General features: G+C 37.4%; 4 protein-coding genes across 7 annotated transcripts in view; 3 read left to right on the top strand and 1 right to left on the bottom strand.

Annotated features, from left to right (window-relative positions):
• The window catches only part of LOC134743082 (ATP-binding cassette sub-family G member 8), an 87,767-nt gene extending 84,508 nt beyond the window's left edge, over positions 1-3,259 (top strand). Inside the window, exon 19 of the mRNA XM_063676392.1 lies at positions 914-3,259. Coding sequence (XP_063532462.1) covers positions 914-1,171 — 258 coding nt within the window. The 3' untranslated portion in view covers positions 1,172-3,259. The remainder of the gene's footprint in view (positions 1-913) is intronic.
• LOC134743116 (spermatogenesis associated 6-like protein) lies at positions 3,255-10,031 on the bottom strand. Of its 3 annotated transcripts, none has more exons than XM_063676451.1 (6): positions 9,894-10,031; positions 8,879-9,062; positions 8,320-8,489; positions 7,223-7,401; positions 5,488-5,607; positions 3,255-3,661 (listed from the first exon to the last, which is right to left on the bottom strand). In XM_063676451.1, exons 1-6 carry the CDS (start codon positions 9,936-9,938, stop codon positions 3,445-3,447), a joined length of 915 nt encoding a protein of 304 aa, XP_063532521.1. In that variant the 5' UTR covers positions 9,939-10,031; the 3' UTR covers positions 3,255-3,444. The 3 variants fall into 3 exon arrangements, with proteins under 3 accessions (XP_063532521.1, XP_063532522.1, XP_063532523.1); XM_063676452.1 differs by having other exon boundaries at positions 3,255-3,655; XM_063676453.1 differs by lacking the exon at positions 3,255-3,661 and adding an exon at positions 4,787-4,934.
• Positions 10,032-10,383: 352 nt separating this feature from the next.
• Positions 10,384-12,687, top strand: LOC134743070 (cryptochrome-1). Of its 2 annotated transcripts, none has more exons than XM_063676360.1 (3): positions 10,384-10,537; positions 10,734-10,881; positions 11,149-12,687. In XM_063676360.1, the coding sequence occupies exons 2-3, from the start codon at positions 10,765-10,767 to the stop codon at positions 12,580-12,582; spliced, it is 1,551 nt and encodes a 516-aa protein (XP_063532430.1). In that variant the 5' UTR covers positions 10,384-10,537; positions 10,734-10,764; the 3' UTR covers positions 12,583-12,687. The 2 variants fall into 2 exon arrangements, with proteins under 2 accessions (XP_063532430.1, XP_063532431.1); XM_063676361.1 differs by having other exon boundaries at positions 10,491-10,645.
• A 1,060-nt stretch (positions 12,688-13,747) lies between these two features.
• LOC134743097 (cystinosin homolog) overlaps positions 13,748-24,356 on the top strand; it is a 52,739-nt gene continuing 42,130 nt past the window's right edge. The window contains exons 1-2 of the mRNA XM_063676420.1: positions 13,748-13,863; positions 22,250-22,330. The gene's annotated coding sequence lies outside the window, so the exon portion shown is untranslated. The remainder of the gene's footprint in view (positions 13,864-22,249; positions 22,331-24,356) is intronic.

The raw sequence follows: 24,356 nt of genomic DNA, 5'->3' as shown, positions 1-24,356 counted from the left end.
ATAATGTACGAAACTGAACAGCGCCCTCTATATTAGCTGTCAAATTAGTAGCACTAATCATTCTTAGACTTACACATCTAATACAATCTATACAGCGCCATCTAGTTCGCGTGCCTTCGAGTTGGACAGCTGAAGGACAAACATTTTTCTAAGACTATACCTTCTCTACTATTGATAATAGTTTGCCTATTCTTAATAACGCACGTTTACCTATACCTTATTCTTACAATCAGAACTGCCGCATAATGTACGGCCGGGGCTGTACAGCGACATCTACCTACTTCAGCTGTCAAGCTCGGAGCACTTTTTATCAACCAATGGTTCTGGGAGCTGAGTGTACACCTCGAGAACCCCCATGGCTCCGTCATTAAAAAAAAATCTAATAACTGAAAAAAATCTTAATAATTATCGAACCTGCTGACAAAATTTCTAGAGAATGTCTGGACGGACATACGAAAGAATACTCACCCAAACTGAAAGCCTTCACTTCGCTCGGCCCGTTATACTTAGCGCCAGTTGCACCATCCGCACTTGACAGACTGATCAACGTTACTCGGCGCGCCGCGGCGGTTTACTAAACTTTCCATACATTAACATTTAGCGAACTCTTTAACGATGACAAACAGTTTGGTGCAACCGACCCTTAATCTTAATAATAATTAAAGTCGTCGTCAATAGAACTACGAAGGTTATTTTCCCTGAAATATTAATAATTAACATTTAATTTAACTAAAAATGTATATAAATACAATATTTAAGTATATACACTGTTGATATATAAGGTCATGGTTATCCTTTTAAAGAGCAAGATTACGAAGTAATGAAGGTAAAATAACCTGTTTAAATTATCTGCAATAGAACTTGCAGATTGACGACGACTTTAATTAACCTTTTATTTGTCTTATTCTTCCAGAGACCATACAACGACATCATAGTACAATCCCAATGCCCACCGCCAAACGGCACCCAAGTCCTCTCCAACTTCGAGTACCTCCGCGCCGACAACATCTGGGAGTGGTCAGAAGAAAGCTTCCTAATAGCTCTGGCCATATTTTATGCGGTTTTCGCTGTGATCGCCCTTTTCGCTTTTGTGTGCGACTGTACCAAGTACGTTAGGAGAAAGGAACGAAACAGCTTGAAAGGACACAAGGTTACTGTTAATACTCCGTGATAATAATACTGTGACTCTTATGAAAAGTTTGTTTTCGACTTACAGTCGAATTGATAATTATTATTCACTAAAACCGGAGTTAATCGTGCAATTACTACCGACGTTTCGACGACGACATTGCGCCCATGATCCTGTAGAAAAACTGGATAAGACAGATTTTTAGTTTATTTAATACGCAATTAAGTCCCGTTTTAGTGATGAATATAAAGTAAAAAAATAGTAAAAGTTCTAATCAATGAATCGTATTATAACTGATCAACACAGGTTGTAATTGTACAAGAATGTGATTATAAACCTGTGTCAGTAATCAAGATATCTAAATCAACTAATTGTCTACATAACTATTAGATTTTATAAAATTTTGCATGTTTAGAACAGGTTTGGTGATCTAGTATCAGATTGTATTGGAAGATGAATTTTATTTTCCGTATAATTTGATGCGGAAATTTTGTAGTTGACGATTTAAATATGGGATACATACTTTGTTATTCGAGTAAAAAATTGAGAATTGTACCACTCTTATAGGGTGTGGGTATTGTACCACTGTATCTACCATTGTACATGTACCATTGTACCATTGTATCTTATGAGGTGTCTTTTATACCTTTTAAATCGGATACGATACGGGCAAGTTGATTCAATTTCTTATGTCATTTTCTGTAAAAGCTGGACTAAAATTTCGATCTTAAAAGCTGAACTGGAACTTAGATAATTTAGGATCTGTTCAATGTTGTATCGCTAGGAATTAAGTAAATAAATGAATGTACAAAGAAATTATAACTAAAGTAGTATATGTTAAAATGTGCATATTCTCAAATGATTTTTACGCCCAAGACGGTAATCTGTTAAACAAAAGCCATTGTTCCTTTTATGTGAGCGGTCGGCCATTGTGTTCCATTGAGTCTGAGCGCGTGCTACGGCGCGTGCCATTGTCAGACACAATGGCACACCAATGGCCGCCCGCTCCCACAAAAGGAACAATGGCTTTTGTTTAACAGATTACCGTCTTAAGCGTAAAAATCATTTGAGAAGATGCAGACTATATAGACTTTTAATAACTAAATGCGAAAGGCTGACTGTATACCGTCTTCCGGCCTAGAATGCATGAATATTGTATAATAAAATGTGCCGAATGCATGTATTAGGTTAATTAGGCACATATCACAAGTTTATCTTTTCGTTCTTCACATGTTTTGTCAAAAACGTGATGTCTATGAATCTATACTATTATCAACTATTATCGATAGAGTAAATAAAAAGAACAGAGCGACAATGTCAAAACAACGCAAATTCGTTTTCTTTTTACGTGTATGAACGGCGTTTTTTTGCGTATTCTCGCAACAAGGTTGGATATTGTTGTTGGAAGCTGTGACTCTGTTCCATTTCTTTACTCTTGAACTATCTAGCTTTCCCTTTTCTACTTTCGTAGAAAAGTCCTTCAAGCACTTATACATATATGACTGTGAATGTGCATGTGCTCAATGAAATAGTACCTATATGAAATAATAAATGAAAATTGGCATTTCCGCAAATCTCTTCTTAAAGGCTCAGGTAACCGGTGCGCGACCTCACAATGAGAATTACGTTATATTGCCGAAAACCGAGTTACCTACAACTAATTCAATTGACCGATCTAATATTGCAATATAACATAACTCGCTCGCACCGTCTAGATGGGCCTTAACCTTTTGGACGCCAATGACCGATATATACCACCGTAGGTTTAACGCTAAAGACCGATTAATCGGTCATAGACCACAGAGCAACATAGACCTACGTGTCACGTGGCGTCTGGATGACTGCTTTTGTGTTTGACACGGCATGGAAAAGGTTAAATCTTAATGAATCATCATATACTCTTGTACGGCAAAGAACAGTATTACGACATTTTAAGGTGTTTATTACCCTACTGCCAAATGTTGACTAGTACTTCCAATTTTCATTCTTCTTCTTTATTTGATAGGTATATTTTATTAAATTTTAAGTAGTTTAAAGGAATAAAAGTGGAGCCATATCAATTAGATAATTATTTAATAATTGTTAAGTTACCTTACTCTCAGCATAATAAAAATAAATTTAAATTATGTGTGTTTCGTTTTATTTCATGATTCGTACTTACATACAATTCGTAAAAAACAATACAACAATAAAATTTCAATCCTAAATAAATAAGGCAGTGTTACAAACAATATTAAATATTGAAACAGGTACTTACGAAGGGGCAAATACATTTAGTATCTTATGATAATGTGCATACAACTTATTTTTGGTTATCACGAAACGTGTGCATCCGAGTCCGAGTGAAATAATTCGTGATATCGTTTACAGATTTCGCAGACGCAAGGTTTGCTTTTTTCGTAACCATTTGTATGGCTTATAGTTTGTATGTCTTCGTACCCGTGAGTGTGTCTCTCATCGACATCTACGTATCGGCTCTCAAGTAATACTTTTTTTTCTTCGCTATTAGCCGCGAAATCTGGCTTTCTACCCCTGGAAGAAGTTAAACATTTAAAAAAAATATACTTATTGCGCTATATAAACAGATTATTCACTGATGTTACTCCATTATTTGGGATATGATTAGAGGAATGAAACTAAAAATGGACTTGTACAAGTAAATTGCACATGCATCATATTGTATATTTGCCCCATCAGCATTTAGTTTATATTAAAGTTTTGTAATTAGTCAATAAGTAACATTAGTAACATGTAGTATTCATTAACTAAATTTCGTTTCGGCGGCCGATCGGCATAAAAGCGGGGGCTCCTATTTCTGAACAGGTTGCCCTTCGGGCATCAGAAGCAACCTAACGAACCTATCCTATCTATCTATTGGTTTAATGTGACTAGGTACCGTTAAACATTACAGAGAAACTTTACGATCGGCCGCCGACATATAGAACAATTAAACTGTTGCAGATACTTTTGAAGGCAAACTGTCCAGACATATCTCTATTTGGAAAAGTAATGAAGGGTGGCGTGGCAGATACTTTTGGCGCGTTGTTCCATCCGCTACTATTGACGCTGACTTTACACGTGAGGTTAAGGGACACAGGGATATGGTAAGATTGGTAAGGAATAAGGATCTCTTCCTTAGTTTACCTTGCATGGATATACCTTTCAACATCATTATCATAGTTGCCCGTGGCGGTGTTCCAACAGTCGTCCGGGGCTACGTTCACGTTGAACACGCAATAGTCTCGCTGCCGCGCCTGCACTGTCGTCGGTATTGCATGCTGGACTATGGAGCAGGGTAAGGAAGAAGGATGCCGTTTACCTTTTAACATCATCATCATAGTTGCCCGCGGCATTGTTCCAACAGTCGTCCGGGGCTACGTTCACGTTGAACACGCAATAGTCTCGCTGCCGCGCCTGCGCTGTCGTCGGTATTGCATGCTGGACTATGGAGCAGGGCTTACCCTGCTCCATAGTCCAGCATCCTAGCGGCATCCTTATTCCTTAGAATAAGGATGCCGTTTCCTTTTAACATCATCATCATAGTTGCCCGCGGCATTGTTCCAACAGTCGTCCGGGGCTACGTTCACGTTGAACACGCAATAGTCTCGCTGCCGCGCCTGCGCCGTCGTCGGTATTGCATACTGGACTATGGAGCAGGGTAAGGAAGAAGGATGCCATTTACCTTTCATCATCATCATAGTTGCCTGTGGCATTGTTCCAACAGTCGTCCGGGGCTACGTTCACGTTGAACACGCAATAGTCTCGCCGCGGACCCTGCGCGGATGTCGCTCTCTTGCATGTGGGACTAGGGGAACAGGGTAAGGATCAAAGAATAGAGATTTGAAGTCAGGGAATGGATCAAGTAAAGGAAAAGACGTAAACGTCGTGTGTAGGTGTATACCTTCGCAGGGTTCATGTTAAGACTGTCTTTAAAGCCTAAGATCCTCTGTACACAATGTACACATTAAGTGCAGTAAAATATCTGATTCGGGTCGAGTTTAATTGCTCCACCGTCAAGCTCCCTGCTCTTAAATAGGTATGTGATGATGAAGGAACAAGGGACAATATAGCTGGTGACAATATTTTCAAAATTTTTCTCTATCTTCATATAGTCGTTGTCGTTTCACACTTATATTTTGACATAGTTATAATTATGTAGAATGATATTATCTGTTCCACTCTCCACGTGTAAGGATCGTAGAGTTTGGATTGGATTTCAGAGCAAGGATTAAGAGCGCATCAGCCACCTAGTTCTTTCGTTCATCTATCTGCCTCTTTATCGCTCGAACCAAGAATGATAGAGACGCACATAACAAGATACGTCTGTTTCGCCAAGATATGTAAGTGAATATACTTACTCGGAGTATGCACAGCGGAATTTGTCTTGGCCGCGACTGACACTGCTACCGGAGCCCCCGGACCGCGACCTGGACCTCGACCGGCACTTCGTGCCCGGTGTGCCAGTAGGACATTTGTTTCTGGAATGATTACATAAAAATTAGAGTCTGAAATACTTTTCATAGGCACTAATATCAACTTTCTTTCTTTATTGTCTCTTACAATGTCCCCATATAGCCCTCCGTTGTCATTATTTTAATAATACGCTTTTAACGAAATAATTAAATAATGTTAATAACAGGGGAGCCCAAGATGCTACATTTGAAGTAACTAGAGCTTAAAAAAATTCGTTGTCAACCAACATTTATTTAGAAATCTTCAAACTGTGATGTCTTGAACCCCTTGGTCGATTTTCTTTTAGTTAGCGGAATTCTGCTCAATTTTTTAGGCACAAAAAAAATTACAAATAAAATATATATTAAATCACATTTAGAAACGGGTCTATCGCGAATTTATTTTGTTACCTTTATTTACCGACGTTTCGACACAGGTTTCTCTGGTCGTGGTGGTGGTGGTGTGCAAGAGAGAGTGAAATAACACATAGCGGCAGTAAAAAATCGCCAAGTAAACAAGTCCGCGATCGCCGAACATCTACTTACATGCGGCGCAAATCACTGGATTGAGCTTCATAAACCAAAAGTTGTCTCCACTGAACGCCATTATTATCCTCGAGTTGTGCGAGAAGCGATTGAAATCAAGAAGCACCCCAGAAATTTTAATAGGGAAGATGGTTTTAACTTATCGGCAACTTGGGGACCAGTGATCCAGAAGTTAAAGCCAAGGGATCTATCTTCAGATGTGTGCGCGGATGTTGTGAGTGTTGTGTGTCGGACTATTGACAATAATTAACTTTTATGTGTAGTGGGTGGTTTGAAAATGTGATGTCTACCTCGAACTTTAAATGCACTTTTCGTGGGGTAGTCACACAAATCTCTGTTTTGACATTTTGCTGGGACGTCAGTTAGCCGCGACCACGACCAGTGAAACCTGTGTCGAAACGTCGGTAAATAAAGGTAACAAAATAAATTCGCGATAGACCCGTTACTAAATGTGATTTAATATGTGTTTAAACCGCGAAAGTTTTAAATGTTAAATAAAATATAGTTGGTCAAGCAAATCTTGTCAGTAAATAAGAACAAAAAAACTATACTCATCCTTTTCTTTTGGGTGCTAGTACTAGTGTAAGACAAAGATAGTATTATTATCTCTGTCTATGTTTGAATTGAGACAGTCCCTTGACAGACTATAAATACGACAGGAATATTTAAAATTCTTAAAAAAAAAATTTTTTTTTTCTTCAAATTGTAGAATTAGGATACTGTTCCATATTATCGTCAGATTAAGGTTTTACATAACTTGAACATCAATCTAAACCTATCTGTTATGGATGGTATAGAAATGTCAATCTCTATATATGAAAAGTGTCCATCAAAAAACAGTAAATAGGCGGCGCCACTGACTTCCATGATAGGGCTTTAAAAGCCGCACTTAGTATATCCGTTCATTTAAGTGGTAAAGCACGCATTTATGTTGTACGTACAAACAAACACGCCTATATCTCCCTAGGTGAAACTGAAATTTAACTGGCGTGTCTATGAGTGTGTCTACGAAGAGATCTAGAGCACTGAAAAGTGTGTGCTTTTGAAGTTATTTAACATGCATAACATGGACATATTTTAATACTAATAATTTCACCTGTGGTACTCTGGAGTGTGGCAGACGGTCTTCTGCCTTGGCCCTGAACGAGGAATACAGTTGCAATCGGTGATATTTTTGATGTTCTGAATATTTACATTAAATTGCTCGGATTTCTGGTCCCAAACTTCATCTATGCGGACTTTTGTAGCTATCTCGATCTTTGGCGAGAGAATACCCTAAAAATATTTTAAATGTATTCAGCCAAATTTTACTAGTCAAGTTGGTTAGGTTGGTATTCGAACCTGTCCAATTTCTTGGTCCAATGTGCATTGCGTTTCACTCTCTCACTAAGCAGAACGTGAGACGCAAAAGATACACATTGGACAATGAAATTGACACAAGAGTCTTAGACACAACATTTAAAAAATTTGTTGGTTTGATCAGCAGAGAAATACTGTTTGAACACGAAAAACGTAAGCCATACATAGTGAGTGGCCATACACAGTTTGCCATGCACACACATAACCTACACAATAATGTCCTTAACAAGCAGATAAAAATCGCAACAAAGTAGAGTTGGATTACTTTACTTCTGACCTTGACCCTGATCTTTTACAACAGGCAGACTTCAGGTTTGTGCCTATTCAAACAGAAATGTGTGCCAAGCAGTCTTCCGACATTTTTATCTAGGGTTTTTTAGGGTTCCGTACCCAAAGGGTAAAAACGGGACCCTATTAAAAAGACTCCGCTGTCCGTCTGTGTGTCACCAGGCTGTATCTCATGAACCGTGATAGCTAGACAGTTAAAATTTTCACAGATGATGTATTTATGTTGCCGCTACAACAACATACTAAAAAGTACGGAACCCTCGGTGGGCGAGTCAGACTCACACTTGTCCGGTTTTTTTAACGAGCCTGTTAAGTGTCCCACTGCTGGGCAAAGGCCTCCCCCCTAGACTTACAATCTTCCCGATTAACTGCAGCATACATCCAGTTGCTGAGAAATGCGTCCAGGTCGTCCCGCCATCTCCTCTTAGGTCGACCATGCTGGCGGCGGCGTTTACGTTGTGGCACCCACACCGCTCTGTCGTGATCTAGCTCTTAAATTTTTAAATCATAAATGCAAACTTTTTATATAAATGATGAAATACTTACAGGATACTTCTTAGACCTCCTCATGAGCAAGTCCACCCCGTCACTGCAACACATCTTTGGCGGAAACAGAACATCACTAAGGGAGCCGAGGTACTGGGCGAGGATGTTACATTGACCAGATTCACAGTTTTGGCACCATTGCACTAGCTCACAGTATAAGGTTTCATCTTCTGCAATTTAAAATGTATATTTATTTCCTTGAATACAATATTAACCTCAGAGCACAGGGTTTCCCAACCAGTCAGGGGCCCCACTTGGGGAGCGTAATTTCCAAGGGAGGTGCAGCGAGCTGCTCCATATCTATCTACCCCCTTATTGATAAAACTTTACAAGCCTCAATTAGTATTTATGTATTCTCCATTTCGGCCTCTAGGAAGGCAGGGCGTAGTATTTTAGCATAATGTTGGGTGATGCGCATAGTGTAAAAGGTTGGGAACCCCTGCTAATACAACAAGTTATCACCAATGATTATTATATTATTATTATTATCACCAATGATATTTAAATGAAAATAAAAACAAGTTAAAAATAATGCCAAATTGTAAACTGAGTAACTTACTCAATAAACAACACATGTTACTCAATGCACAGGTTTCTTGAAACCTCTTCCGGAAGTACAATCTGTCCTTGAACTCGATGGGGAAGGTGGGGGGTAGTGTACAGGTTTCATAGCTTGTGCCCAGAGCGGATACGATGAGCGAGACACTGCCATCTTGACACAGCCACACGCCTGGACAGGAAACCTGGGAAAAGTGGGAAGTGAACTTTATTTTTTAAATTAAGAGGATAAATCAGCTGAGCCCCTTTTCAGATTTGAGAATTTTAGGTGTAAATATCTCAATTGCGCTGTCGGGGACGGCTCCTAAGATTAGTGCGATAAGGACAATGCAGCTCAGGCGAAAAATCCTGCATAAAAATCTCAGAAATCGAGGTTTCGTTCTCAACATCTTCCTCCTCCAAAAATTAACCAATCGTAACTAAATTTTGGGAATGGAATGAGAAAGAAATTATCTGTGTCTGACCGTCTTCATTTTTGCGTTTAATGTTGCCGATTTTGTATGCTAGGCGTTTACGGCACATTTATTTGGCCGTTTTTAGCGCTGACTGAAGTAACCTAGTTCTTATAAAAAACAAGAATATCAAAAAAAAAAATAACAAAACGTACTTACAGACACAGATAGTGGTAATATCGAACTCATAAAAAAATATTCATCTAGTGCCAAAATCTAGAGAGGAAAATGTCGGAATATGCGAGTGGTGAACAGGCGACTAAAAACTGTTTCACTGCCACTTCTGATATAAGCTGATTTTTAGAAAAAACCGGCCAAGTGCGAGTCGGACTCGCGCACCGAGGGTTCCGTACTTTTTAGTATTTGTTGTTATAGCGGCAACAGAAATACATCATCTGTGAAAATTTCAACTGTCTAGCTATCACGGTTCATGAGATATAGCCTGGTGAAGTGGTGACAGACGGACAGACAGACGGACAGCGGAGTCTTAGTAATAGGGTCCCGTTTTTACCCTTTGGGTACGGAACCCTAAAAAGGAAAAAACACTTAACTTGCAAAACTTACCCTCTGCACAACAATTTCAACTGTGAGTTCGATAGTTTTGGGCATTTTGCATATTTTTTTTAACTTTCCATGCCGAAATCAAAACTGTTTTAAAATTTAATTAAACCATGATTCTGAGGTAGATTCCATTCCATTAAACTTTCAAATTTGTTCTCAATAGTACTGTACTGTCACTGTTGACATTGACACATCATTGACATCTATTGACATCAAGAATGGGATGGGTTACTATGGTAACGATCCGTACACAAAATCGATTCGTTTAGAAATTCTTCATTGGACAAATAAGGCCACGTCTCCATTTCTAGAGAAACCGATTTTATAGTTATAGTTGATGTTGATTTATTACTATTATATAAAGGTCAAGGTCAACTACAAAAATGTGTACTAGGCTTTATTTATGAGCGCGAAATTGCGCCATTTTTTCTTCAAATGTCAAGAGAAAAAATATACAAATAATATGCATCCCGAATATCTCGATGATAATAAAATTTCGTCCTTTACCCATACATAAAGTTATTAAGTTACCAGTTTTGTCAACTTTCTTCAGCCAGTTTAATTTATTTTCTGTTAATTATATTAATTTAATTTTTAAGAAGAAAATTTAAATTCAATTAAATCTTATGAATAGAACTTCACTTCAGGTACGTTCGTTTAACCCTGTAATTGTAATTATTTCACAAGAATAGAATCAAGGCAATAAGAGCATTAAGGTGTCTCAAGGTTTTCATCACAATTCACAATAAGCCAATGTAGGTATAGTGATAATGATATCAAATAACACGTTAGAAACTTGTATAAAAGCTTTTGTTTTGCTAACTATATTATAATTACTTGCAGCACAGGTGTAGATTTTGACGTGTTACATTGCATGTTGAGATCGATTCAACTTATGGCAGGAGCAGCTACATTACCGTCTGTTATTCACTGGTTCCGTCTAGATTTACGTGTACATGACAACCTTGCCCTACGAAATGCAATAAACGAGGTAAGATAACTAAAGGACACTTGGTTACAATGATATTGGTTTCGTTGTCAACTCAGATCCACATTTAATAAAGCTCACTGGGAGCCATGCCTACTCTTAGCTCAATTAAAAAAATCCAAGATGTGGCTCTGGCTCTTCAAATATCCCCAAATACTCTGATAACTTTGTAATTTACATGGCTAATCAGTTCTGTACTATGTAAAGGCTTAAGGAGTTTACTATCATTTCAAGGATCAGTTAAGTTAATTAGCCTTTTGTTAATTTCAGGCAGAAAACCGAAAATACTACCTCAGACCAATATATGTCATAGATCCTGACATCAAAGATAAGATTGGAGTAAACAGGCTGCGCTTCCTAGTACAAAGTTTACAAGATCTGGATGCTAACTTAAAAAAACTTAATACTCGCTTGTACATCGTAAAAGGAAAAGCAGAAGAGAAACTACCAGAGCTGTTTGGCAAATGGCAAGTGAAAAATTTAACTTTACAACTTGACATTGATCCTGAACTTGTGAGGCAAGATGATATAATTGAGGAAATTGCTGAGAAAAAAGATATATTTGTTGTTAAGAGAGTCCAACACACAGTTTATGATTGCAATAGTGTGTTAAAGAAAAACAATGGAAGTGTACCCATGACATACCAGAAGTTTCTCTCTTTAGCATCGGAGCAACCTGTCAAAGCATGTATAGAAATAAATAAAAAGATATCTGATAGTTGCCGTCCATCTGATCATGATTCTCAGGAGTATGATGTCCCAAATTTAAGTGACTTGGGTATCGATGAGTCCACACTTTATCCTTGTAAATATATTGGTGGTGAAACAGAAGGATTAAAAAGACTTGACATGTACATGGCTAGAAAAGAGTGGGTGTGTAAGTTTGAGAAGCCTAATTCATTTCCAAACAGTCTTGAACCAAGCACTACAGTGTTAAGCCCATATATTAGCCATGGCTGTGTGTCTGCAAAGTTGTTCTATCATAAATTGAAAGAAGTTGAAAATGGTAGGAGACACACAGAGCCACCAGTATCTTTAATGGGCCAACTCATGTGGAGAGAATTTTACTACACTGCAGGAACAGGCACTGAAAACTTTGACAAAATGGGTGGTAACCCTCTATGCATTCAAATTCCTTGGGGTAAAAATGAGGCCCATCTGAAAGCATGGGCTGAAGGTCGGACTGGATTTCCATTTGTTGATGCCATAATGCGCCAGTTGAAGCAAGAAGGCTGGATACATCATTTAGCCCGACACATGGTGGCTTGTTTCTTAACCAGAGGAGATTTGTGGATATCTTGGGAGGAAGGAGCCAAAGTATTTGAGGATTATTTACTGGATTATGACTGGTCTCTCAATGCAGGTAATTGGATGTGGCTGTCAGCTTCAGCTTTCTTCTATAAATACTTCAGAGTTTATAGCCCTGTGGCTTTTGGCAAAAAAACTGATAAGGAAGGTAAATACATCAAGAAGTATGTCCCAGAATTAGCAAAATACCCTGAAGCATTTATTTATGAACCTTGGAAGGCACCAAAAGAAGTACAACGCAGAGCTGGTTGTGTGGTTGGTGAAGGCTATCCTAAAAGAATTGTTGAACATGACAAGATTCACAAAGATAATATGGCAAAAATGAATGCTGCTTATAAAGCAAATAAAGAGAAAAAAGAAAAGAAATCTTTAAAGAGGAAAAGACCTGATGATTAACATTTAATATAGGTAGCATTAAAAATCAAGTACAAATTATTTTTATAAGAATGCGTGTTAGCTTTTTTAAGTACAAGTTTTTTTATTAAATAGGCACTAAGTTGTTTTGTATGTTTACTTTTTAATATGTATCTTTATCATTCATCTATGAAGTTCCTACCATATACTATTACTCTTTGGTTACTACATGACACTGCATTTAAGATTTTCATCTTAAAGTCGTAACACACTATCGCACAATGACCTTGGTGCGGTGCGATGGTGTGTAAGCTGCTTTATTTGCTGACTATCACGCACCAATCTAATTTTACCTTGTGCAATATGTGGAAGTGAGATTCCCTGTCGCAGTTTCTAAAATCCAGAAGTAAATACAGATTCTGCTTCTGTTACTCACTCATATTCGCGCGATGGAGAGGTAAATCAGGTAAATAACCCAAATGGCATTTTCACGACAATTTTACCGAAGAAAGGCAGTATGGCCTATGGTCTTAGCCTGTCAGAAGCATATAAGTTTGTCATAGAACTGTCTGATTTCAAACATAGACACAGATAATCATACTATCTTTGTCTTACACTAGTACTAGCACCCAAAAGAAAAGGATGAGTGTAGTTTTTTTGGTTCTTATTTACTGCCAATTTGGTTTGACCAACTCTCAGAATAATATTATTCTGAGGACCAACTATACAAATAAAACCGTACTTTTTTTTTTTTTATCCTATCTGGCTTTTACTCCCCGCAATTTTGCACGGGGTGAATTTGCCAATGTCGGTTTTTGACTTTCACACGTGAGGAGAATGTTCGGTTAGTTCCTAATCTCTTTCGGTGGCGCTAGTTAGGCTCTGGGACATGAGTATAACATGAACCATATAAGGCAACAAATAACCCGACCAAATTACGTAGGTTGTTTTTGGTAGTATTTCGGTGTATGGTGGCGCCGCCTAATTACTGTTTTATGATGGACACTTTTCATACATAGAGATTTGGCTCCTTTATACAGTCTCCATGGTTCGGTAGTCTGGAAAACCGTACTTATCATTGTCATACTTCATACTGTCAAATTAATGTCAGTGTCAAGTGTCAAAGTTCGATGTGCCGACCGAAATTTTATTTTATATTTTCGGTATAATTATCCGTTTTATATCCGCAAACATTATTTATATTATAGAAAATGTGATCATAAACCGATTAGTGTTTGAAATAACCATTCCAAATAAATTAATGCCGCCTGAACGAGGACTTGACGTCTGAAAGTCCATAATGCCGTGACACGAATTGTTATGGTAGGTAGCGTTCTAGCTTTTTCTATTTTATTTAAATCATATTATGCGCACAAACTTAGTGTGTTTCATGGTATGTTTGGCTCTAACTTGTCACATTTTCTTCGCTATGGTGGCGTAATAAGCAAATATTTTATATGGGGCATTTTCTATAAAAAGGGACCTTATTGTCGATTGCGCTTACGCCGCACAGCGTCGCGCGGCATTGTATTTATATCGGAACAATGTTTGTAATGGCGTAAGCGCCATCGACAATAAGGTCTCTTTTTATAGAAAATACCACATATTATTTTTACCGGTGAAACGCCCATTGCTATTATTCTTTTTACTAGCTTTAATGCAGTGTTAGTACTTTTGTCATATTAATTTATGTTCATAGAACCTAATGTTCAACAAGGAAGCCCTCCGAAGCAAGGATTTTAATATTATATCAGTGGATGCTAGCTCAAGCCAGGGACCGGCTCGCTATCCCTTATCCGGGTTTTATTAGGGTATTGCATAAGGCTTAACACACCATACCCTTTGCCAGATGAAACCCTTTCATTTGCTTTTAAAAACCCTTATATAAAGCTAACACATTTGAGTAATTGGTAGCCCAAATCAGGGACCGGACAACCCTTTCCGCGATAAAACCCTTTCAATGGGCGACACTGAAACACGGCTAACACATTGAAAGACTTTCCCTTTTGAACTGCAAGCCCATTCATACCCTTACCTTTGACTAACCCTTACCGAAAAGCTAACCAAAAATAAGGCTAGCTCTTAATAAGGGTTACCCTTATCTTTAAGCGCTTTTAATAAAGGTTTCCCTTTGCGTGAAAGAGACAGGATTAGTATATATTACAAAACCCTTATCATCTGCTCACCAACACCTTGCATATTGCTTATAAGGGTTAGCCTTATAAAGGGCTTCCCTTTTAGCATATAAGCGTCCTAATTTAAGTTGTCTACCTAGTTCATAAAGCACACATTACTTTGAATCCGAGCGATTGTCGGCGGCGGCGGCGGCGTTCTTTGACTAGACACGTATTTTCTTTCCTTTTCATACACTAGCGTAGATATATACTAATCCTGTCCCTTTCACGCAAAGGGAAACCTTTATAAAAAGCGCTTAAAGGTAAGGGTAACCCTTATTAAGGGCTAGCCTTATTTTTGGTTAGCTTTTCGGTCAGGGTTAGTCAAAGGTAGGGGTATGAATGGGCTTGCAGTTCAAAAGGGAAAGTCTTTCAATGTGTTATTATTATTATTATTATTATAGCCTCTTTGTTTCCATACTCTTTTCCATTATTTAGTTTTTTTTTTTTTTATTTAAATTTGGTTAAAATATGTTTTTATGCTGTTGTTGTTTCTGTTATTTTTTCTTCTTTCTTGGGGTATGGATCCCGTTTGGGTAAAGGCCTCCTCCCATTTCTTCCATAAATATCTATGTTTGGCATTGTACATCCAGTCTTTCCCGGCAACCTCTACTATGTCATCGGTCCACCGTTTGACAGGTCTTCCAGTTTTCCTCTTCGCTGGTAATGGTCAATGTGTTAGTCGTGTTTAAGTGACGCCCATTGAAAGGGTTTTATTGTGGAAAGGGTTGTCCGGTCCCTGGCTCAAGCATTGGTGCATTTGCATAAATAAAGCCTAAACAGTAAACACAAACATAAAATAATCTAGAATTCACGTATTATAAAAAAATAAAACAATTTGTACAACAAGGCACAATTTGTAATATGTTTGTGAATCTTTATGCACGGTAATGGCATTATAAATGTGGTCTTATCAGTTTCACGTACATGTCTGCTATTACTCAATACTCAATACTCAATATTTTATTGCAAACATAATACATAATAGCATTAATAATTGTATTAGCATACCTAATAGCGGATACTTAATAAACCCATCAACTGTATGGACCATGAATGAAATAAACCAACTTCAAATTGGGTTAACCTTTCATATCCTTAGGGTAATATCTGTTACAATTACTGGGACTAACTTTAATTTAAACGTTCAAGGGTTGATTAATAAAGTTTATTCTGTCATCATAATTACATAACAATAATCATCTCAAACAACCTCTTACAAATTACTACATATTATTACAAAAAAAAACTATACAAACACAAACTTAAAACTATTTAACTAACCTAAGACCCGTTCTGTGGCATGCCTGGTCCAAAAGTCCCCATTACACTCGCAGCGTTGCCGCGCTGTATGGCGATGGAGACTTGTTGGACAAGCCAAGACCCAGATCGGGGATCGCTCCCCCTCTCTCTCAGCCGCCGACCCAGTTCTTTGAACAATTCGGACGCCTCGCTGCACCATGGTCCGGCTGTTTCGACAGAAATGGGCACAAAATCGTACGCCCCCTGTAACCCGGAGTATTTGGCATGCTTATTTTTGGCGGCAATTTCTGCCACTGAACCTGCCGCTTTTACCGTGTGTCTTAGATGGGACGCAGAGGCAGTGAGTTGATTTAATAGCATATTTTAACAGTGGCATATAAAAGGTTAAAGACATGTGTAAAGATATGTATATTAAAAAAAATAAAGTCACTGTTACTTTTTAGTGAAATACTTTAATAGTTGAAAGAAAATCGTAGTGTCTCTTTGCTTTTATTAAGATGAGGTAGAAATGTCTGATTTCCCATTATTAATGGTAGTAGGAATCACACATAAACAACTTTTACTAAGGTTAACAGCAAATTAGAGTGCATTTACTGGACTGTCAGACACTAGTCCGACCAGTATTTTCACTTAAGCTTCAACTTTGTGTACAGCTGGTTGTGTCAGTTTAACTTTCTATTGGATCTTTCATTATGTCTTGAATATTTACGAGCCAAAACAGCTGTTCATTGCTTGATATTCAGTAACTTGTATGATATGTATAAAACTATAGATCAGTAATAGCATCTTGATCTACCCACAAATTTGTCTGCATGTAATTATTATTTCCATTTCCAAGTTCCGTAGTAAATGAAACCCCCCTTTTTCCCGCTAAGGGATAATTACTCTGATAAAAACTATCTTATGTCCCAGGAGTCAAATTCTCAAAATTTCATTTAAATCATTTCTGTGGTTTAAGCATAAACATGTAACAGACAGAAAGTGACTAGCATTTATATCGACCGAGCGAGCGCGAACCGTCTCCGTTTCAATCAATCAATCAATCAATCAAAATCATTTATTTGCAAGAATACTTAATTTTAGTTACAGGATGTTATTGTAGTATATTGAACAGTATTCTATCGTGATTAAACGATGCGCAAATTTTATAGTCCCTACATAACAATTAATTATCAGTCTAGCACATATGTTAGACTGAAAATAATTCTATTATTGAATTTAATTTTAATGCATGCAATAACAATTACAATTACGATTAATATATTTCACTTGGACTAGTATCATATAATACATCACATTGGTTGATTATAACTACGTTACATAAAATTTATATTGAATTTGATTATTATAAGTATGTAATATTAATTATTCGCATTATTGTGCTCAATATACTCCTTGACACTATAAAAACAATGTTCTAATAGAAAGCTTGTCATTTTCTTCCTTAATTCAGTTGTGTTTAGACTTCTTAAATTGACAGGCATACTGTTGTATAGTAGGATACACATATTATACGCGTTATTTTTGTATATAGCCGTGTTGCATCTTGGCTGATATATTAGATTTTGATATTGAGATCTCTGAGTCCCTGAGAAGAACTCAGATCTCATTTTAAATATGTCTGGGCGATTTTTTACAAATAGAACCGCTTTTAAAATATACATGCAAGGTAATGGTAGTATGTTTAATTCCTTAAAGAGTGGTCGGCAACTGTCGGGTACCCAAGCTCCCATTATTGCGCGGATGCATTTCTTTTGTAACAGGAGGGCTCTTTCGGCATCTACGGAGTTACCCCAAAGTAGCAATCCATAATTTAGCACCGAGGACACATAACCATGATAGGCTGTAATCGACGCCGCAGTATTAATAGTGTGTCTCAGTTTCCTTAACGCAAATACGAATCGATCTAATCTGCTGCAGACAAAGTCGACCTGCTCCTTCCAATTAAGATGCTGGTCAATATATAATCCCAAAAACTTTATACTTTCACAACTCGATATGGAAGAGTTATTATAATTTACATTTAATTGCAATGGATTACTATTATATGAATGAAATTGAATAAAAAATGTCTTTGTCATATTTATGTTTAAATTATTATGAAATGTCCAACTATGTATGTCAGCCAAGGCATCATTAATATTATTTTCGTATGTTAGAATATTCTCTCCCTTTATTAATATTGTAGTGTCATCCGCGAATAATATGCACTTATGTGGAATAGTAAGAGGAAGGTCGTTTATATATACCAAGAATAAAAGGGGGCCCAAGTTGCTCCCTTGAGGTAAAATTGATTTTATATGTCCATGCAGCCGTTCTCCTCAATAGATCGCGTTTTTCAACTGATTCTCGTAAAATGTAGAGCAAGTTCTATGATTATACCTATGTTTTTAGGGTTCCGTACCCAAAGGGTAAAAACGGAACCATATTACTAAGACTCCGCTGTCTGTCTGTCTGTCCGTCTGTCACCAGGCTGTATCAGGCCAAAGACTGATTAACCGTGATAGCTAGATAGTTAAAATTTTCACAGATGATTGAGAGGATGTATTTCTGTTGCCGCTATAACAACAAATACTAAAAACAGAATAAAATAAATATTTAAGTGGGGCTCCCATACAACAAACGTGATTTTTTTGCCGTTTTTGCGTAATGGTACGGAAACCTTTCGTGCGCGAGTCCGACTCGCACTTGGACGGTTTTTTTTGTTGATTCAGTTATGGAAATTGTTTATAGGCCTGTGCACACCGGATCCCTAGTAGCATTTTGGTACAGTATTTTGTTGGGCCTCTGTAAGTAAACAAAGGCCCAACAAACAAACAAATGCCTACCAAAATGCTACTAGGGATGTGTGTGCGTATATAGACGTGCACATTATAAGAAACGGCTCACCGCTTGCGTGCATGGCTCTAACATTTTATCGCACGCGCCACGTCCACAGGTCTACGCACACGCAGCCGTTGTGCTCTGGCCTTAAAGAGTCCCCGGAAAGCTCGGTTCTCCCAAAGATAGATATAACTCCGTAATAGATGGATACAGTCTAAGGAAAAAACGTGCCTCGAAAATCAAGAAATTTGATTCTCGTTCAGAGGGCGCTACTAGTTTTGGCCTACAGTCGTATAGATGGCGTTGACGGTTTCGTTTGTTATTTAACAATTTTAACGCATATCAGTGAAAGAACATGGGTCAAAATCATAAAAATAATTAATGCGAATAAAAATAATCATTTATCTATATTTAAATACATTCTATCGTATTTTTATAAATCTTCATTTTTAGTTTTAAAGTGTGTCGACAGATGGCAGTGAATTTACTGGGGTTACAAAATTTACTATGACAGTAACGCTCTAGTATCAGTTACTCTATGCTTCTCCATACAAACGTAGTTACGCTCTCATTTTAAAACGACTAGCTAGATTACTCTGAAACTTTGTACTTACAATAGGATAAGGTATGCCTAGGTCTGTAATTAGTTTATGTAGCTTCAGATACCAAAGTAAAAAAAAAACAGCGAATTTAAGTTTTTCATACAAAATTTGTTTTTGCTCTATTTCGTTTGTTTTATATCATCATTCGCTTGCCCTTGTCCCATTCACTTGGGGTCGGCGCAGCATGTCTTTTTCTTCCATACCTTTCTGTCACCCGTCATTTCATCATTCATTTGCGTTAGTTTCATATCATCTTTCACACAGTCCATCCACCTTTTCCTCGGTTTTCCTCACCTCGTACCTCCCTCCACATTCATTCTTAATACCTTTCTCGTCACATGACTTTCATCCCTCCGCATCACATGCCCGTACCATGCTAGGCGATTTGCCCTTATTTTTCTGTTATGGGTGCAACTTTCAGGCTTCCTCTTATATACTCATTCCTTATCCTATCCATTCTCGTCACGCCACACATCGACCTTAACATTCTCATCTCCGCTACATGCAATCTCTTTTCATCCGTCACCTTTAGGGCCCAACACTCTGATCCATACATGACGACAGGTCTTATGATCCTTTTATAAATTTTACTCTTCAACTGAAGGGGCATACGAGCGTCACAAATGGTTCCCGTAACCTGTCGCCATTTCATCCATCCTGTGCTAATCCGGTTTTTCACGTCACGGTCAATATCGCCATCGCACTGTACGAGCGAACCGAGGTACTTGAAGTCGGAGCAGACCGGCAATGTAACGCTATCGAGTTCTATGGCAGCAAAACTGGAGAGACCGCCAAAATCGCATGTTTTATATACTAGAGCTATATAAACTAATTATAGACCTAGATATACCTCATGTCATTGTATGTGCAGTTTCATTACAATCCAACACGTAGTTTTAAAATGAAAACTCCGTTTGTATGGGAAGGTGAAATTCGGCCGAGCTTGCCGGGGACTTTTAAAATAGCGCAGCGCTTGCGTGGTCTACAGCTCAAGCCAATATTTGTCCGGAATAACCTACTAGCCCCTACTGACACTAGATAAATTCTGTATAAAAATCTTTTTGAAATGAAAACCTGATTTGTGCTGTTAATTCCTATTACACCATTATAAATCAGTTGCAATAAACTGAACGTCAACGATAGATTAACCTGTTCATTGTTTTCTATGTAGGTTATACTTATACTCACTGCGTTTTAGAATACACATTACCATGTAACATGTTTACATAACTTACCTAATTGTTTGGTCTCGGTTTTTTAAACGACTCGATACCAGAGGGCCTGCCGCGAAGATCGAAATTTCGTTATCTGCCTCTATCGCTTTTGCATATTCGGGCGATAGAGAGACGAATAAGGCTAATATATTTAGATTTTCTTTTTTCGTGGTAGGGCCTCACTGCATTTCAATGTTAATTACGGGCTTTCTTTGTTTTGCCGTAGTGTTTTGATACCAGCTAGCTAACGTTTGATACCTACCTATACAATATACTCGTACATACACGATTACGTACGTACGATTTAAACATAGGTAGAGAGGTAGTAGATAGGTATAGGGGATATGCACACGCAGGTATTAAATAACCGGCCAAGTGCGAGTTGGACTCGCGCACGAAGGATTCCGTACCATTACGCAAAAAACAGCAAAAAAATCACGTTTGTTGTATGGGCCCCACTTAAATATTTATTTTATTCTGTTTTTAGTAGGTATTTGTTGTTACAGCGGCAACAGAAATACATCATCTGTGAAAATTTCAACTGTCTAGCTATCGCGGTTCATGAGATACAGCCTGGTGACAGACAGACAGCGGAGTCTTAGTAATAGGGTCTCGTTTTTACCATTTGGGTACTGAACCCTAAAAAATATTATATATATCGTTGTCTAAGTATCCACAGCACGAGCCTTATTGAGCTTACTGCGGGACTTAGTCAATGTATTTATTTGTCAAAGAGACACGTGCTAAGCTAGGTCGCTGTAGAAGCAGAATCTAAGAAAGGAATGTAATAGCTACACTACGTTACGGATTTTGATATCTCCTTATTTTTAGATTGAAACTCTTGACTATTTTGCGTAATATCCCCTTATCGCACGATACTGTCGCATGCATTGGTGCCGATTAGTGAACGGTGGGTAATAGCGGTACAATTGTCCAATTGCTACCGAACTCTAATCTATACGCTAACTCCTTCCTGTTTGCCATTGGTCAGTACTGATGTAGGGTTATTGAGATCGGTGACTACTTATACTTTACAAGAGGACTATTAGGTCAAAGGGTGATGCTATTTTCAAATCAAAAAGGATAGAAGGTGAATACAACGATGGGAGTTTGCATTCGATCTGAGCCCTGAGCATAAGCTATGGGTTCGAAATTATACAGATAATTATAGTCTTTGATAATTATCGGATAGATATCCCAGGTATGGATGGTGCTATATTAATTTCTTTGAATTCTTTGATAGTAAAAAATAATGATTGGCGCGTTTTTTGCTATGTATAAATAAAAACTGACCAATTGAAATACATATAAGATAATCCTCATGTAACAATCTAAATAATAAAGTTATATTTCGTAAATTTTCGATAATTATCAGGCATAAAAATCACGATAATTATCAAGATAACTATCATTGATAATTATCCTTTCGAACTTCGAACTCTGCTAGCTATCCAATCAGTTTAACCGTTGTATAACCCTTAACCCTCCATAGAGTATGCTGAAGTAACTTTGCTTTCTAAATAGGTGTCTTAAATTCAAATCCTGCGTTACTTAGTACAACTTTCTGCTACATACACATGTAATTTATAAGCAAACTACCCGCATACCTATTAATTTTCTATTTATTTTTCAGATAAGCCATGATCGGCGACCATCAACACACAGCAGAAAACAACGTTGGCAATGGAATCGGCTGACTAAATACTCGTGTATGGTAAGTTATTTTCAAAATATTTTGGTACTTCGAACCGGATACAATGAACTGAAATGAATAATCCGCCCATGCAGTTTTGCAAGTATCTGCGATAATCTTACACGACTCATAGCGTTAAAATGCATAAAACGCTTTTACGGCGCCAGACCAATAAATTCGTTTCCGATCAGTTTTTATTTGCTTTGTCATTCATCATGCAATATATTATTGTGTAATTTCGATACACATTGCTTATGAGCGTGATATGATAAATTATTGCTCTATTTTGGGAACGTTTTTAAAATTACAAGTTATCATTGAGATGTGCCATTTAACCCCGTCATTATAATGGCACTACACACGTCACGAAAAGCAGCATCAATTGATAAAGATGATAAATTATCAGACGCTATCGACGTGCCCTTGACACCCATTTGTAGGTATGGAGCAATGATCTCGAGGTATTTATTCTAGGGGTGATTGTACGTTATATAACTAATAAATGGTTATTAGGTATAACGAGTTCGCGAATGTATATTGGGCGTTTTGGCAAATCTTGATTTCCATCGGCAATCGGCGCGATGAACGTGTACGAGTAGGCCATACTAAATATGTTATACTTTGGATCAACCTAAAATTGTAAAAATAATCGGCTGCCCCATAGAAAATTTTGAAGTAATAGAAGAAAGAAGAAGAAGTACATTCGGTGCCCTCTTCAACAGTATCCACTTTTCTATACAGCAAGTAGAGTTGAGCCAAATGTTTCAATGTTTTGTTTTTGATCACTGACGCATTAAAAAAACACGATAAACATCACCTGGTATCGTATATTATGCATTCACAATCACATAAGGAAAAATTATATAATTAAAGTATATAATTAATCAAAATTTATCGTAATATTGATTATCTTAATAAGGGGATATATCTCAAAGCATGTAGCAGAATCGCACCTCTTGTGATAAGGTTTATGACGATATTTCACAAATACCTAAACATGCGTAAAGTTGGCAAGGTTTGCCTACTGGCATGCATGGATAAAAATATGCACAACTTTATTCGAAACTTTGCGACCTATGCGTCCAAGAACTTAGCTTAGCTTGCCTGATCCCTTCATCAGATGGATAACTAAAACTATAGCTGATAAACTTAAACTAGGTATGAACTGCATCGAAGTAAAGATAGACTTCGTTCATTCGTTTTCAAAAAACTAATTAGATCAACAGATAAAATATTATTGAACAATCGATCAACAATCCCTTGTTTGCTAGCAAAAGCAAAAGAAGATGATGTCATTGTAAATACTTTTTCACTTAATGCTACATAACACAGGACAATAACGAATAGTAGTTACGGTTGTACAAGTTTTTATTAAATTCAAAACATACAGTCAATCACAATCGGTTTTATTGAACGTTTAGGCATTATGAAGTGCCTTAGTTACTTAGGTACTAGTCTTTTTACAATTCACTACAATACCTAATTAATATGTTTTATTGATACATTTACAAGGAGCAGTTAAACATACTCATAGTGCAAATGACGCACGGTGCACTGTCTTTCAGTTGCGCACGCGCCGATGAAGTCATTGTGGCGAATGCGCCGAAACCAGTATGTGCTTTTCAGTTATAGTCATACTTGTTATGGCCATTTTTTGCCCGGATGCTGCACTTCATGATAAAAGCAAGCCGCTTTGCACAGTGCTAGTAGGGACCAAACTGAGTGATTTGACCCGCAGCAGCGCAAGTTTCACCCCTTAGGAACAGAGATGGCGCCACTTCTTTAAAAAATATTTCAAAAAATTCTACAAGCTAAACCAATGAACCGATTTAAATGTTTAATATCTCAAATGAAAGCTCATTATATACATTACTTTTAAAAAAATACTCAAAAAATATATACTGATTACTTTCGACAAAAAACGGCATCTTAAGTTTTTTTTTTTACTCGATTGATAGTTTTTACTTGGTTTCTCAAAAAAAATGTATGGAACATGAATAGCTTAATGCATGTATATATTACTGAATAAATAACAAGTATTATAAAA

This window comes from Cydia strobilella, chromosome 7 (genome assembly GCF_947568885.1).
Source record: "Cydia strobilella chromosome 7, ilCydStro3.1, whole genome shotgun sequence".
NCBI classification, from domain to species: Eukaryota; Metazoa; Arthropoda; class Insecta; order Lepidoptera; family Tortricidae; genus Cydia; species Cydia strobilella.
The sequence above is the reverse complement of the archived record's forward strand: the minus strand, read 5'-3'. Positions and strand labels throughout refer to the sequence as shown.